This window comes from Populus nigra, chromosome 10 (genome assembly GCF_951802175.1).
Source record: "Populus nigra chromosome 10, ddPopNigr1.1, whole genome shotgun sequence".
Classification (NCBI taxonomy): Eukaryota; Viridiplantae; Streptophyta; class Magnoliopsida; order Malpighiales; family Salicaceae; genus Populus; species Populus nigra.
Genome location: NC_084861.1, coordinates 14360612 through 14378009, shown reverse-complemented (window position 1 = coordinate 14378009; position 17398 = coordinate 14360612). Strand labels below are relative to the sequence as shown.

General features: G+C 35.6%; 1 protein-coding gene and 2 long non-coding RNA genes across 5 annotated transcripts; 2 read left to right on the top strand and 1 right to left on the bottom strand.

Moving 5' to 3' along the window:
• The first annotated feature begins 1290 nt into the window (after nt 1–1290).
• Nucleotides 1291–4932, top strand: LOC133704158 (aquaporin PIP2-1-like). The gene is made up of 4 exons (XM_062128921.1): nt 1291–1759; nt 2672–2967; nt 4270–4410; nt 4507–4932. The coding sequence occupies exons 1-4, from the start codon at nt 1459–1461 to the stop codon at nt 4624–4626; spliced, it is 858 nt and encodes a 285-aa protein (XP_061984905.1). The 5' UTR covers nt 1291–1458; the 3' UTR covers nt 4627–4932.
• Nucleotides 4933–6780: 1848 nt separating this feature from the next.
• LOC133704338 (uncharacterized) lies at nt 6781–11253 on the bottom strand. Of its 3 annotated transcripts, none has more exons than XR_009844046.1 (3): nt 8679–11253; nt 8407–8555; nt 6781–7657 (listed from the first exon to the last, which is right to left on the bottom strand). It is a non-coding gene; the product is annotated as an uncharacterized LOC133704338 (long non-coding RNA). The 3 variants fall into 3 exon arrangements; XR_009844045.1 differs by having other exon boundaries at nt 8407–8906; nt 9003–11253; XR_009844044.1 differs by having other exon boundaries at nt 8407–11253.
• Nucleotides 11254–11286: 33 nt separating this feature from the next.
• Nucleotides 11287–14140, top strand: LOC133704337 (uncharacterized). The gene is made up of 2 exons (XR_009844043.1): nt 11287–12007; nt 13966–14140. It is a non-coding gene; the product is annotated as an uncharacterized LOC133704337 (long non-coding RNA).
• The last annotated feature ends 3258 nt before the right edge of the window (nt 14141–17398 follow it).

Below are 17398 nucleotides of genomic sequence, written 5' to 3'. Positions count from 1 at the left end.
AGAATTTCGATAAATTACAAACCCTGATGCTGTCTTTGTCACCACGTCAAGAGTATCTGCTACCTGCTTAGTTTTTAAAAAAGGGTGGAAAATACGAAGCGTGGTGACCTGTACACATGTCATACAGTTGTCTTTCTTATCCAATAGGAAACCCCGGACCCCATCGCTCTACACCGCCAAGCCATCTCAGGCCACAATTCCTGCCACGTGTGGAAAGTCTAATATCTCTTAGAAACGCAATTCCATGATACGACCTCTTCGAAGAACTGGTTTAGAGAAACCCACGTGTCCCTTTCTCAAAATTCCCACTCTATCAAATTCGAAGCCCCTTCTTTTTACTTTCCCTACCACAGTAATGCGGAACGTTGGCAAATTTGACTAGAGATTATCATTTATAACTGTCTGATTGCTCGTGGGTCTGCGCCACTGCTGTCATCTCTGGATCGCTTGGGTATAGACCACTGGCTAACTCTCTCGCGTGTTTTTGGCTCCCATACAATCGGCAGTCTCTAGTCGGCCGGAGCACGGAAATAAGCCCTGCCCTGATGCCCTCTTTTTTTACGCGTGTTCAGGGAAGGGGCACACCAGATGCCGATGCAGTGAAAAGCCATGTTGGTAAAATAATGCTTGAAATATATTGAATGGCAGATCCGCCTTTTGAACCAAAGAGAGTGCCTTGTAAAAGACAAAAGAAGAAGAAACCAAAGGGAGTGAATTAACTTTGAAGGGTAATTGAGTGACATGGACAGATCATACAAGTTGTTATTAAGAAAAGGAAAAGACCCTGTAGGAGCAAGTGGCAAGGACACCGATAGGCCAGCACACAGAACAGGGGAGGTCGAGTGGGGAGGGAGTGGCGTGGTAAAAAGCTAAGCATCTGTGAAAGGGAACCCACACAAAAACCAAATCATCACCAAAAACAAAACAAAATACAACAATGCATGCTCAGTTGGTGTCATGTACGTACGTAGACAAAACTAAATCAATTATTTATTCTCTGATTGATGTAAATGAGTATTATCTTCGTATTATAGTATAGGGTTAATTTGTATTTAATAATAAGTTATAGGAATAGCATTTTCTTCTACATCATTCTAATGATGCGTGGCTTGCTTACAATTTAAACGAGATATATAATCATATGCTTAAGATTCGGTCGAGAAAAGGTTATCTCGGTATGTGAGGTTTTTCCCTCGAATATCTTTAAATAAAAAACGAAAATTAAACCCCGATTTAAAAAACAACGAAAAAATTTAGAAAAGAAAAAAAGAAAACGGAAACCAGTAGCTAGGCTATACTTTCATCCCCATATATAGCCCTGCTCTCTCCCTCACACACTCACTCAACTTCTATAATCAAGAGGCCAAAACCTCTCTTCTTCTGTCAACCCTTCTTTGAAGAACTTGTCTTTCTATCTTTCGGAGAAGTTTAATAAGCAAGCAAGTCTAGTGTTTTGGCATGGCAAAGGATACTGAAGTGGCAGAGGCAGGATCATTCTCTGCAAAAGATTACCAAGACCCACCCCCAGCACCATTGATTGATGCCGAAGAGTTAACAAAGTGGTCATTTTACAGGGCCTTGATTGCTGAGTTTATAGCAACTATGCTCTTTCTTTACATCACTGTTTTGACTGTTATTGGGTACAAAAGCCAGATTGATGGAAATGCTGATCCTTGTGGTGGGGTTGGTATTCTTGGTATTGCTTGGGCCTTTGGTGGCATGATCTTTGTTCTTGTTTACTGCACTGCTGGTATTTCAGGTGGGTTTTTGATATTCTCCTCTTCTTGTTTCTCCTGTCCATAATTTGTGTCTTTGTAACTCTTGAGTTCTTTGTTACCTTTTTTTTTTGTTTGTTATCGCAGCTATATCTTCCTTTTAGTTTCAGCTATATATAAGGATAAGCATAGTTATTTTTCTTTGATTGTGTTTGTTTTTGTGTTTAGAAAACGCATTTGAGTTTTTTTTATATAATTTTGTATCATTTTGATTTGTTTACATAAAAATAAAATTTAAAAAATAAAATAAAAGTATTTTAAAGTTTTCAAGTAAAAATCAACATAACCTAGTTCTAAACACACCGTTAAGAGTGATTTAAACATGCCACCCTTTTACAGTCTTTCTGCCTCCTACTTTTCTTTTCTCTCTTTAATTTCTTCCTTCAAGATGTAAGTTGTTGCAGATGATATCAATTCTTAGACAAGTCCCTTTACCAAATATTGTTAGCAAACGAAGTTGTCTTCTGTTTAATTTAACTCATTTTATTCATAAAAAAAAACCCTTTCACATGAAAATTTCACCTGGACTGGCTATGTATTGAGAGGAGTATTTCCCTCTCTTCCTTTCGTTTTCTTTTCTCAGAAGGATTTAAGACAAATAAATTTATTCTGGGAGTAGATTTTTTTCTACCTAATGCAGATTATCAAGTCATGGTAATTGAAATCTAGTCACAATTAACTCTACTATTTGACAAGGAGTTGGCTAAAACTGAAAATTATATACTCAATAGTCTCTGATATACATTACAATTTTTAAATATGTTCTATGTTTGCTACCATATTGAGTAAAAATTGGAAGGCCCAGCTTGAGTTTTTTAGTCTTTCCTTCCTTGTTATGGTATGGTGAGCCGGCGTATGTTAGTCAAGACTAACACAAAACTTTCTTTGTTACGCAGGGGGTCACATTAACCCAGCAGTGACATTTGGGCTGTTCTTGGCCAGGAAGGTGTCTTTGATCAGGGCTGTGATGTACATGGTGGCCCAATGCGCGGGAGCCATATGTGGTGTTGGGTTGGTCAAGGCCTTCCAAAAGTCTTACTACACAAAATATAATGGCGGAGCCAACGTTTTGGCTGATGGGTACAGCACAGGCACTGGATTGGGCGCTGAGATTATTGGGACTTTTGTCCTGGTCTACACTGTGTTCTCTGCTACTGATCCCAAGAGGAGTGCTAGGGACTCCCATGTGCCTGTATGTGCCTTAACACTCTCACGTCTCTTTATTTTGTTTCTACCATTTGGTTCTCTTGATGGGCTGCGCTAGCATAGAGTATGAGCAATGAGGGCTATAAATTGTTGACTATATCTAACCCATTCACTGGAACTAGTGTGATTATCACCCTATAAACAAGTGGTTAATAACTTAATCCATGCTTCTAGTAACTTAATTAGGTTTATCCCCATCATATTTATTTATTGATTTGTTGATGGACCTTTTTTGTTTAGATTACTGAGTTAGTATATTTTGACTATTGAATTCCAGAATCCTTTTCTTGACAAGTAGCTCAGAATGTTTCAGGACATGTTCATAATTAAATTTCTATGCACAGGAAGAAAGCAAATAAAGTCACTGTTCAAATGCATTTCCATGGCATGCAAATAGCCATTTATTTTTTCTATTAAAGATAGCGGCACTAATTTATTTCCATTGGCTTGAACTTGGGAAAATAATTGTGGTATTAATCTATTATCGAGGCTCTTGATTTCTAACTCAAATGAGAAGTTCAGTACTCAAGTAATGAAGTAAATGGAACTAGCATGCGCAACGACTTCTCATGTAACTAGATTGCCATCATGATCCTTGCACTTGTGGGGTGCCATCAAAGTTATCTCAGTGCATTTGTCACCATTTCTTGTCTTCTTTTCTTTTTTTCTTGTCAAAAAGAAGATTCTACCTTTTTCATTGTTGGATACATGTGTTCTGTATCCATGACTAGGAACAGTTTCTATCCTACTTTACAGAGTTTTTTTTTTTTTTTACTTTTAACTTAAAAAAAAACAAATAAAAAAAAACAATATAGAAAATATTTAGAAAAATAATATAATTTAGATGGTATCTACGACTAGTCTTTAAAAATACTAAAATTCTAATAACAATATCACTAATATTATTGAAAAGATATTGAAAATACGACTCGAATAGCACAGGAAAATTAGCACAAAATAATTTTTGGGATGCATGTATTCTGTGTCCATGGCTAGGAACAATTTCTACAACAACGGTCCTCCTTTATTTTACAAATTTGGTCTTTTGTTAGTTTTACGTGAACAATCCGTTTTTGCATTATCGTATACGGCTGGAGCAAAACGACTTTTGTAGATGTGCTTGATGTTATTTTCCTTGATGATCTGTATGCTACACATGTTCATGCATTGTAGTTTTTGTTTTCATTGAAGTTTGAACCTCTTTGTTTTTTTAATTTCCGTTGAGAAGGTTTGTATGTATATTATTCACAATTATTTATCTGATTTGTGTTTTATTCTTAATTAATAGGTACTGGCTCCTCTCCCAATTGGATTTGCTGTGTTCATGGTTCACTTGGCCACCATCCCAATCACAGGAACTGGCATCAACCCTGCTAGGAGTTTTGGAGCTGCTGTTATCTACAACAAGAAGAAGGCCTGGGATGACCAGGTAAGCATCCACTAGATGCTACTACTGATTAATTAGTTGGCAGTATTTGTTTACTTTGAAGAGGGTACTTAATTTTTTTATTATCTTCTCTTGTAGTGGATCTTTTGGGTTGGACCCTTCATTGGTGCAGCCATAGCAGCCTTTTACCACCAATTCATCTTGAGAGCAGGAGCTATTAAGGCTCTCGGGTCATTCAGGAGCAACCCGAATGTCTAAACCTGGAGTCATTTCAACATGAATAATGAGGAAGTGCTTGTGCGTGCATGATGGTTTCTTCAGCCCTTAGATTTCTCTCGTGGGGTGGGTGAAAAATGAGGGTTTGGGAATCATGGAATCTGTAGATAAAGTCTCTTCGAAAAGGGAGGCTTTTATTTTCCCTTTTGTCATTTTCAGGCACTTGCCTTAGAATTCACTTCAATGTTATGTTTTCTTCTATGCTGCACCTATTATGCTTCTAAGAGAAGTCGAGGTTGTGTTTTCTTTTTTGCCTATAATTATAGTCACTTTCAAGTTTCTTCATCATCACATTTCTCCTGCTTGAACCACTACTCAGATACCGAATCTTGGCATGCCAAGGCACTGCAAATGTAAACAATAGATAAATTATCGCCCCATCTGTATTTATACTTTTTAAGTCAGAATTTCTCCAATTAAGCTTGATCATTCATTAAGTGAACCGTGATTCAGCCAAACCCTATGTAGCTAAAAGATAAAATGAAAGATTAGGGCATAACCACTACATATCTTGTCTCCAATAAATAAATAGCTAGCTTTGCACAAATCTTCATATTGATTTGTACAACTCGCTTCAACTAGAACATTCAAGGGATTCAAGCTTGCGATTGCCACTCTGCTACTGTGCATCCTCTTAGTCATTTTGTGACCACCAGTTAGCATTTTAAGTTGATTTCACAGAATAAATTCTTATTTTATATATACAACAGGGAAACTAAATAATATTTATCTTCTGGAATTCTATACTAGCTACGCTACAAAGTAGATCATCTAATCTGATAAGCATTGAAAAGATAACGATGAAAGTGATACTTTTCAAACTCCGCGTTTGGGATCAAGAGTTGGGTTAACAAAAAACCACTACAATCTTCTTTACTATAAAGATGCTACTTCTCTCTCTTGTAGCGTACCAAACCAGACAAGGACTTTTTTTTTTCTTTTTTTCTGTACATGATGACTTCTGTAGACCCTTAACTTTTTTTATTGGGTTTACCTCTTCTTAAGAGTAATGGATGGGTATTGCTTAACTGTTGATGATGTAATTCTAGAGTTGAACTCTTGTAATTCAATGGTTTATTTCTAAAGCCGGCGGCAGATGAAACATGGCTGGCTCTGTTAATGATGCAATGCTCGAACCTGTAAGAACTGGAAAGGCTTGAAATCGTGGGTTTCTGGGCTCAAACCAATGTCCAGATTCTGCTAGAAGATTAGCATCTGCCGTTATTTGGGCTCAATTAGACTCGAAGCACATTTATATGTACACTAGTTTTTGTAACTCGTGCTTTGTTTTAGTCCATGTTCAACTGAGATTTTCTCCTGAATGTTGCTACTGGATCCTGGGGATTTTCAACCTCAAAGCTCACTGGAGGCTGCTGTATAACATCACTCACTTTTCTAATTTCAAACATGTGGGAGAGTAGATTGTTAAGTGAAGAGAGTGTAAATAGATTGGTTCATATCCAATGTATTTTTAAATTTTTTTTGCTTGATGGGATGTTTTTGATAAACTTTTGGATATTTGTTATGGGATGATTAGTTCATTAGCTGTGGTCTACAAACATGTTGTATTATTGTTAAGGCCCTGCCTCATGATCGGCAGCGGCATCAATCGATGAAGGCATCAATTTCAGTGATGGATGATCAGAGGTTTAACTGTATTCATAAAAACAAAAGACAGTGACATCTCTTTTTGACGGTTCTGTAGTGATAAAAGTGGGGTATCAGCACAAATCAATAATGGTTACTTCAAAAGCACATTTTATCATCATAATCATGGATTAGGTAAGTTAAGTTAAAATCTTTTATTAAAAATAATCTGAAACGTCATTTTAGAGGTAAAAAAACCGTCAAATGACATTGTTCTTTTTTTAAAAAACCGGGTTTTTTATTGACTCAAGTGGGTCACTACTTCTAATCAGTGAAGCCAAGCCGAGGCTTACTACTATAATTTTTACGACTTTAAATTCCTAATTTCTATGTCGGTCCGCCATAATCATGAATTGCATTGTTAATTTTGGAGACAAATTGGACATGCAAAATGTTCTTCATCGTTAAAATGATTTTCTTATTTTTTTAAAATTTATTTTTGATATTAATATATTAAAACGAATTAAAATTATTAAAAAATTATAAAAATAAAAAAAAATTAATTTTTTTTCAAAAATAACTAACTGAAAGCTAACAAGTCTGGTTTGCTAACGGTATGGTAACGTGGCGAGAGCTGCTTTTGCTGTAATTGCAGATAATCCCATAGAAGAAGCTGCTTCTAAGTCTCGCATTTTCTTTTTGAGCCTTGACTGCAGCGTGAAAGCAATTGCTAACTTCTTTGTCGGTTGCCCGTTTTTCTTTTCGTGGCATAATGTCACTCTGACCGAATGCACCCACTCTCACACCTCTTTGTCGGCAAAACTTTGGAAAACCCGAAAGATCATAATTTTTCACAGCATCAGGTAAGGCAATTGATGCACACTTGGGATTGCATTCTCAGCCTTTTGCGTGTGTGCATGTGTGTGGATCGTTATATTCAATTGCCACAATCGCTTGTTTCATGCCTCGTCGAAACCCGCAAAGAAAGCAACAGATTAAGATCACAAAAACCCAGCTAGCTCCATCACAAAGCTTCCCCTGTGCAGTAAGCTCAAAACTATGGCACCTATCACCACCCTTTTCTTCTTCCTCTTTTCTTGGTTTTATGTTCTCTCCACCCCTCGAGTATTACCACACCACATTTTGAATTTCCAGGACTCCCCTTCGTTCCCTACTCTGGGATATGGTCTCATATTCCAGGGTTTTTCAACCCTCTATTGATTTGATGAGTACATAGGGCTTGCATGTCTTCCGCCATAATTTGTTGAACATGTATAGAGGCTGCTCCAGCAAAGCTAGTCTGCAGGTCTTGCTTTTGTGCCCAGTCTTGCAGTAAATCCGAGGCAAATAATGCCTTTTTCCTTGATCTCAGTCTTCAGTATGTCTCCGCATGTTCGTCTTCGTTTATATCTTGTATTTCGTTGTTCTGACATTTGCAAGCACATCATAGTATATTGCATTTTGAAGGTTTTTTTGATATTAATGAACTAGTCTTGAGTTTAATGTAATATAATGCATGGTGCCCAATTGTTTTAATTAAGCTGGCTGGAAGTAGTCAGATTTTACCTATTTTTATTGCTTGTCCGATAAATTTAAAACCTACTAAGGATTTATCTGATGGGAAGCTGAATTTACAACTGTGTATTTTGCTATATCCTTTTTAAACCTCATCTATTAGTCAGGAAAGATAAATTGAAGTATTAGTTCCCACCTAAAAAGTTTTAATGGTTACCTTGCTATCACTACAAAGTGCTCACACCTCCCTTGTATGCAGTTTATGAAGAATATGTAACAGCATCGAAGCTCCCCCATGTATCAAATTTCCAATCAAATGTTTACCCCATGTCATACTAGATGCAGCAATTTATGACACAAAAAATTGAGACTCTCTGCCTGCATAAATTCATTTTGGTAGAGATCAAGGATCGGATAGCTAAACAGATGAAGCATCAAGCTATCAATCATCATTGTTTTGATTGGTTACCATTTAAGCGAACGCATATTTTAAAATCAGATGAATTATTCCATAACTCAATGTTTTTGTCTGTTATTTTTCAAATCCAGAGGTTTTCAAGGAAGCAAGAAACTGACACTGAGATAAGCATGCTTCATTAGTGCACTAAAATATTGCCTATCCACATTGGAATGCATATTAGCAAAGACAGTACACGTTACCTCAAATTGCAGTTTTTTGGATGGTGATGTCGCAAAACTTGATGATTAATCGTGCACAACTGACCTGCCATCTCTCAATGTGTGCCTCTGCACGTGTGTCGGTCCAAAGTAGACAAGCCAACAAATCTTCATAACTCAAAGTTGATAAGCTGTTGTTAAGGGGGGGAAACGCACTATTTAAAAATGGCATAATCACGTGGTTTAAACATGTAAAATCACCAAGTAAGTTGTGCATATAATATATTGTCACAACAAAATGCTTATGTTTGTACCGAAAATAATCAAAACACTGCACTAATCAGCATGGGAGGAAGGATAATGATCGGCCTGAGTTATCTCCATGCTGCTACAACCCAAAGTTGCTCTAATCTGGTTCCACTCAAACTGCCTAACCTTATTCCTAACTTTCTGATCAAATGTCATAATTCGTCTACTTAATAACAATACTAATTAAAAAACATAAAGAAGAAGAAGTCAGAGTAGAGAAGATGCAATGCAACCTGCACCAACAAGAAGGGGTCATCGTTTGTTTAATATCAGATACATTTGACTTTTCTCATAACTGCAAGTAAAACATAACGAAAAAAGACACTTACACAAGTTCATCTATTCAAACTGTAGCGAAATGCCCCAGCTCATCAAGTCCTAATTGCATCAGTTTTGAAGTTGCCCACTAATTTCGCGCATCTTTAAGTGGGAGCTTTCAACAATTTGTTTACTTTCATAAACTACATAGCTATACAATTCATGCCTAGGTGCAGACTTCAGGCTCCAATGATCCTAATTCTTTCAGGGGATCTGTTATCTCTTTTACTGCACAACTCCTTTGCTGGCAGTACATGATTAATCCAGAAATCAGAAAGTGCTATTTTCAGAGCATCCACTATGCCTCATCTCGATATAACGCAAACAGAACGCTTCCATTAGGAGTCCAAACATAGAAATCCATCCAATCCTTGTCAAGTTTTCGATTAAACCTTGAGCTCGTGGAAAACAATAAAGAGGGATCTGCTTCCAAGGTGAAGCCCTACTCATTTCTCCTTCAAAAAATGGACACTTTATTTCCAGTACTCCTCTGGAATTCAACCCAGAACACTTGTCAACTAGCCCATCAGATGAAAGCTGCAAGCCAATCATCTTCTGAGCTGTTTTTACTGTGGACCTGAAACTTGGGAAACAAAACTATATTTCCTGCAATCAACTTATATCTTTCAAGTGCTTCCTCTTCTTTGGCATGGGTCCAACAGATAGCCATGTTACCAGAAAATGGTTCTTTTGCACCAAGTTTCTCTAACCAGAGCTGGACTCTCCTGTGACGCCAAAAACCAATTGCCCCACTGAAAATTTCTTTGATCTTGCCATTTTTTTAACCTGTGCTGAAGACAACTGGATTGAAAAATTGATGTATAAGGGCTGCTTGAATTTCTTGAATGGGAATGATTATTGAGTATTGGCAGGGTGCCCTTCACCAGATGGATCCAATAAAACCTGGCTAGAGTAGTTTCTTCTGTTGCTAATATCAACCATAAAAAGAACTATACTACAATTATATTTGCTGTTGTGATATGAAAGTTGAAAAATGACGTGGAAACACGATACAAGTTCTTCACTTTCAAACAAAAAAATAGCAGTAAGACCGAAGAAATGAACAAATATATTAGGCAGATAATCAAAATTACAAGATATAACATATCATCTAATTAAATCTCTATGTAAACATAAGAAATTAATCAGACCATTTTATGTAGCAAATTATGTTAACTCTACAAAATATGATGCAATTATCAAGCTTTGGTATCAGACCCTGTCCGAATTATCAGAAACTGGTTCCACATACATAACATAGGTGCAAGATTTCCTCTAAGATATAAAGGCATTACAACCATCCTACGAAAAGTCAGCTAATTTGATACTTGTCTGTAAAATATATGAACCAAGGTAACGGTAAAGCAACCCAATACTGTTGTTTCCCTTCCATGCTTACAAATTTATGTCTATTTTCAAATTACACTGAAAGTCTGAAACACAGATATGCAATTTGGCAATTTGGCAACTTTAGACTCCTTTCTTGTATAATCACAAAGCAATAGAAAATAAACTGACACAATAGCAGTTAAAAGCCACAACTCGCCCCACCAAATATGTCAATCACGCAATTAAATCACCTACTTGCAACCAGACCCAAATATGTGAAATCAACAAAAAACTGCTCCATTTCGATTCCTTAAACAAGAAAACTTAACATATATGTGTGTGGAAATGAGCAGTGACTGACCGGGCAAGTTTGCGAAGAGGAATCCGCAGTATAGAGACACAAAACAGGCTTTACTGAGGAACATAAGCAGCTTCAGGGTGTCTGAAACAGCAGGTATAGTATCGTTTGTTTAATCTATTAGATTGCAGAGAGACAGCAGGGTGAAAAGGGTTTTAGAATTGAGGTTTAAGAGGCAGATAAGCCTTTTCTGTGTATGTGCATAGGCTTTTGGCGAGTTAATTATAAATTAGTCACTGTAGTTTTCAAAACGAATCAAATAATCCTTCTAGTTTTAAAAACTAATTAATTAGTCTTAGACTATTAAGTATTTGACAGCTCTGTCAAATTTACGTATAACACGTAAAATACATTTTAAGAAAAGGAGGAAGGAGGGAGAGGTAGAGGGAAAAGGAGGAGAGATAGGGAAAGGGAAGAGAAAAGATACGAGAAGAAGGAAAAGAGGCGGGGGTAAGAATGATTGTTGTGTTGGTAGAGAAAAGATAAGTAGGACCAGAGAGAGGGAATTGAAAAGGGAAGGAGAGAGGAGGTGAGAGAAGCGAAGGGAAGGTGAGAAAGGACGAGACAGAGACCGGGAGGGGTTTTGGGGGGGGGGGGGGGGAGAGGAAAGGAGAGAGCAATGGAGAAAGGCAGAAGATGGTTATCACAGTGTTACTAGAGGGAGAAAGAGAGGATAGGTGGACGTGGAGAGACAAGAAAGATGATGGTGGACACTAATGAGTTTACAGGGGAATTTGAGAAGAAAATAAAGCATCGCAGTAAGGACACCACATCGACACTTCATCATCGAACTCCCCAAAAGACTTACGTTATTACCAGATTTTAAAAATGTTTGGACTAGTTAATTAGTTTTTGACAATAGAAGGATTAATTGATTTTTTTTGAAAACTACAGTGACTAAAAAGGTCATCGTGGCAGTGCCGTTTGCTGGATAATGTACATTGTTTCCTTCTTTCTAACCAGTCTCTGTCAAACCAAAAAAACCTTACTTTATAGAACCCCAACAAAGAGATAAACAAGCCTACGTTTTTCTTGTGCCCCCTTCAAATAATAAAAGAAAGATGCATCTATGGCCAACGATGAGGATAAGGGAGTCATTCAAGATTTCATATTTGAAAAAATATGACTGGAATCTTCAGAGAATGAATAGTGAAAAGAAGCGGCAGTCTCAAGAAGCCAACGACAACAGCAACCAGCAAAGACTCTTGGATGATGCTGGTGAGAACAGCACTAACCAGCAGAAACCAGCAAACAATTCCAGAGCTGTTTTGATTTGCAGAGAGATTCTCATGGTCATCACTTGTTGCTACTGTTGCTTCTGTTTTGGAGGTAAAGTTTTAATCTTTTTGCCCTTTTTAGTGTATCTTGTGTGTGTGTGTGTGTTTTTAGGGCTCGTGTTTGGATTGGTGTTTGTTTATCTGGGTTTTTGTTTATTTATGAGCTTAATTTGTGGGGTTTGATTCTCAGAATCACTTCATTGCTTCTGTGCGATTCGTTGGAACTTAAGTTTGAGGATTTGAGTGTTCCTTTGATATACTCCATGCGATATTGAAAGTGATGGTATGAATAAGTATACTACTTGGCGGTGTGGAGCCACTTGTTGAGTTCTTGGAGTCGAGTTAGTGTGCTTAGATTTAATGCTAGACTCATGAATGATTGTTTAATTGTTTTCCTAGCAAGTAAGATTATACATGCATAAATTCAGAGATGGTTTTAGGATTTGTATTGTATGAGCACCTCAATTAATTGTGATAGCCTGTTAAAATATAGGTTTTCTATTGAATCTTGAAACTATTGGCATAACCCACTTAACCACTGTTTGACCTAATGGGATTTAGAATAGCTTAGGGATTAATCGTTTCCCTATGATAATATCGTCAATATGATGAGGTGTTGGGTGATATGTTGTTTCATTTGGAAAATCTCCTTAGGAAGCTCAGAGAAATCAAAAGCGAAGATTTTCCAACAATTAATTGTGAACTGTGACGTTATTATTGGCTGATGTGTGAAGATGAAAAGATCAAGCACCTCTGGCTACTCTATTTTTGGGCTAGAGCACTTTTAAGAGAAATCAAAATGAAGATTTCCCAAGAATTAATTGAGAATTGTGGCATTATTATTGGCTTATGTATGAAGATGGAAAATCAATCACCTGTGGCTACTCTATTTTTTGGCTAGAGTACTTTGCGAGCTGATCTACAAACTTGCAGGATTCATTTGGCTCATATTATTCCAGGAAATGAGCTCGATGCTTGAAGGGGTGGAGGTTTTTTCTCCAAGAAAAAATGAGCTTGGGGGTTGTTTCTGATTAGCCAAGTATGTGTTGCTAATAAACAACATGGGGGCATTTGAAGGGCAACAATATTCTTTACATTTTCTTATGGATGATTGGATTAGGAGTATAAATCAATAGCATGAGGGGAAAACTCTTGCAACTGGAAATGATGCGGTAGAGCTGGTTGTCTCATCCCACCCCCTTGGGCTTTTTAACAGATTTATGGCATTTATTTCAGTTTGGCAATTACTAATATCTCACTGATAACATTCAATTTGGTGGTTTTAAGGTGGATTTTGTGTTTTTAAGTTGTGGATAATAAGATGCAATATACTGGAGTGATTACGAGTAGAAAGCAAGTGGTTTTAAGAGTGATGATCCGATCAAGGTTTTGTATTGGCAGTGAAGTGATGAATAACGATAGCATACCCTTCCAACCTTTCTTGGATGCTTGATCATACTTAATTAACTTGTTCTTTCTGATAAACTTTTCATCAAGTTCTTTGTTGGTACCTGTCTGGGTTGTTGCTTGTATCTTGGACGATTCCTGTTTCTTTGAAAAATCTTGTCCCCTTGCTACATCACTTGTGGATTTTCCATTTTCCTGATATTGCTTATATATATCTTAAATAAATTATTTGCTTTTTAGAGACAGGAGAACAAATCTTGTCGGGGTGGTATCCACGTGTCTGTCTCATATGTGATCTTTAGGACCATGGGTGTATACTTAACTCTTCATTGAGGCATGGATATTTCTTGAAATGAATGGATTCTACCAGGCTTCATTTAAGATTGCAGCACAACCGCAGGTGCACGGTTGCACCACATCAAAAAGCATGACTTTCATGTTTTTGCTGCAGTACCAAACCGGCAGCATGTCTGATAAATTGAACACAGAGGGTTCTGGTTTCTAAACTCATTATTTGCCATAAGGACTGTGGAAAATGACAGTAGCTGCGCTAGTTATATGACTAGAAAGACTTCCATTTGACATTAATTCTTTCTCTTTCAGCCTGTGTTGATCAAGACGAGGAATGATGCTGTTTTGGAAGGGGTTAGGCCACTGAATCTGCTTTTTGAAGATAATATTTCAGGTGGGACAGGAATTGTACAGTTTAGCTGTTAGTGTTTTGCTAGTGTTACTGGACTTTATTCTTAATAAGAAATGAAGTGATTTGTGATCAAAACTGATACCATGCCGTTGAGAGTATGCAATATGCTTAATGTTTCTATCTGGAGATTATGCTGTTTAGTTCATTTTGCACAAGTTACAGGGTGGAGTGTCCGTGTTAGTGTCAGGGAAACATTTATTAAAACTATCATCTGTAGTTGTCTTCTAACTACGATCGAATATTTGCGCAACCAAGAAAACCTCCAGCCTCCCCACCCTCCCTCTCCTTTCTTTGGATCGAACAATTCTTAAAATAATCTCTTTCCATAAGCAGTTTGGTACGGTGAAATACACCTCGATCTTATCAAACCTCAAGCTTAAAGCTGATGAATAGCAGAATGGAAGAGCTCTCACTTGAGAGAGAGAGAGGAAGATATAGCGATTGAGACTGGTTGAGAAGAGATGATTTTACGATGGGAGAGCGGTCTTGCAGTGATTGGGTGGTTCTTAATACAGATGGCACAACAGAGTTGGTACTGTTCTGGAGACAACAGTGCAGTTTTTTCAAGATCAGAAAACCTAGGTAGTCATCAAATTTCCTATCATTAGTTCGTTACAAACTAACAAGGTTGCTCATTCAGACACGCTATGGTTAGGTTGTGTGGAAAGTCTTCTACCCTTAAGTTAGATAACATTGTTGTGTAGATTTAGTCTAGCAACTCATGCATAAACTGGACTAATAATTACCTATTATTCTAAAAAGCGAGGGTTTTTACCGTGTAAGGCTTCACTGCTCATCTTGTTTTATATTATTGTAGATGGGTTGTGTAAAATTTTATGTTTTTTCAATTTGATTTTTAAAATTTTTTTTTCTGGCGATTTAGTCTTAATTGAAAACTAATTAATTTTAATTTCTTATGAAAATATAGGATTGAAAGAAGAGAGACTGAAATAAAAAAGATGTCAAACATAGATGGCATGCCATGGGTTTTGTAAAAGATACACTTTGGTTTTAAAATTTTAAAAATCACGCAAATTATATAATTTCAGTGCCTCAATATTTTTTCAATTCAATTTTAGTATAAAAGTTTATTTTTGTGATTTTTTGGTTCCTGGTTGGGAGATAAGAGAGAGGTCATTGGATTCCGGCGGAAGAGAGAAAAATATTATTGATATCGATTTAGACCATCAAAATAGATGATATTTGTATTAAATGATTCTATTTGATGAGAGGAATTTGTATTAGGTACTTTTTACCTTTAAAGTTCGTGAAAAATATATATTTGCTGGGGTTGATTTATAGATTTGATTGATTTATGTTTTTATGGTGGTTTTTTAAGATTATATATAGGTTTATCACGGTTGCTATGGTATTTTATAAGTGTTTTTTTTATCAAAAAATGGATTGAAAAATAACTTTTTTAGTAAAAAAAATTAAATCTCGATTCTCTAGCTATTGAAGTAGCTGGAATTTGGACAAATTAGATAATATATTGTTAGAATTTTTTAAAAAAATTATTTTTATTTGAACTTAGATTTTTTAAACTACGCAAATGCATTGAGAAAACTTGTAAGTGTAATTTTTTTAAAAAAAATAAAAATATCTGATAGGTAATGGAACGCTGCTCATGTAACTAGAAATGGATAAATGATGTATGTGTAATGCATCCATACATCGTGTTCTATTCATATCTTGTAATTATTGGCTAGGTTTAAGATTTAAGAGTGATGTAGTGGATTATGTCCCTCTAATAATAATAATAACAACAAGAGAAATTATAGGTATTCTCCAATCAATACTTTCTCCTTTCACGCTCACGTAAAAGTGAGTGAGATGTGCGGCTGGATATCATTGTTGCTTCCATTTTCATTAGGGATTTGATTTAGGCATGTTTGAAAGTGTGGTTATATTGTTTTTTTTAAATGTTTTTTTTGCTGAAATGTATTAAAGTAATGTATTTTTATTTTTTAAAAATTATTTTTGAGATCAACGCATCAAAACGATCCAAAACATAAAAAAAAATTAATCTTTAACAAACAAAATGATTTTTTTGGAAACACGGGTCAATTCATGTTTCCAAACGAGTTTGAAAATTTAATATGAAATTGACGGATACCAATATGAATTGACCTGAATAGATCATAGTTTTAAAACATGGTCTGGTAGGTCGATTCGGAACCTGATTAATCCAGGGCTGGAACTAGGCCGAGTTTATGAAAAAATAAGGGTAGTTAAAAACCAGGCAAGACTCGGTTAAAAACCTAGTTGTAATCTATTCACTATTTTTTTTTTATTTTTTACTAAAATAATGTCTTTTGATTTATAAAAAAAATTAGGGTTAACCCGGGTAGCTCGGTCAAAACCCGTGACTCGGGTCTTGGAACAAGTTGATCACCAGGTCGGGTTTAAAAACATTGAAATAGATAAGTTTTTTTTAATAGTTAACTTAGCATAATAAATAGAATATAAGTATTGGTAAATCTAATATAAACCTAACTTGATATATATTTATATTTTATAAATATATATGTAGAATATTCATATTATTTATTGATAAATAATGAATAAAATATAAATATAAAAAAAAAAGTCTTGCTTGGGGGTACTCATTGGCATCTTAATTTTCATGCGAGGGATATAATAATTTATCAGAAAAACCAATCACTCTGAGCTGAGTTTTGGAATATAAATAAATTATCGCATTTTGAAACCATCCAATCCATAACCGTACCTGAGCAGATCCACATTCCACAATAACCAGACTTTTCCACAGTGACAAAGACAACCGACACTCGCCCGAAAAATCAAGACGAGGTGGTTGCACTACCAACGCCAACATTAATTATATTAATGTTGGAGTTATAATTTGAGTGTTTTTATTTATGTGTTTAAAAAGTGTTTTTAATAATTTTTTATTTTTTTAAATATAAATTAGTTCCTGTGTTTTTTCCAAAATAAACAATTAGTCATCCTCTTTTTGAAAATAATTAATCAATACTTTGATCGCCTTGAATCCCTTACATACCACACCAACTTCTCGTAGCTTTTAAATACTAAAAATACCGTATCACTCTCAAAAAAATAAAAAGTACTGAGCATTTAGTGTGTTTAATAATATGTTTTTTAAAAGTATTTTTCAATTAAAAATATATTAAAGTAATTAAAAATATATTAAATTAAAAAATATTAATTTAATGTGCTTTTAATAAAAAATATTTTAAAAAACAAAAATTATCACAATTTCAATCAATCAAACACTTACTTATTATAACTATAAGGTGGTCCATTTGCGTTAAAAATGATGTTTAAAATTATAATGGAAGTTATTTTTTA

Bases quoted from the DNA above. Each gene is read 5' to 3' on its own strand.
- LOC133704158 (XM_062128921.1), top strand. From the start codon at position 1,459: ATGGCAAAGGATACTGAAGTGGCAGAGGCAGGATCATTCTCTGCAAAA. The intron at 1,760-2,671 runs GTGGGTTTTTGA...TTTGTTACGCAG, and splicing joins CTGCACTGCTGGTATTTCAG to GGGGTCACATTAACCCAGCA. The intron at 2,968-4,269 runs GTATGTGCCTTA...CTTAATTAATAG, and splicing joins CTAGGGACTCCCATGTGCCT to GTACTGGCTCCTCTCCCAAT.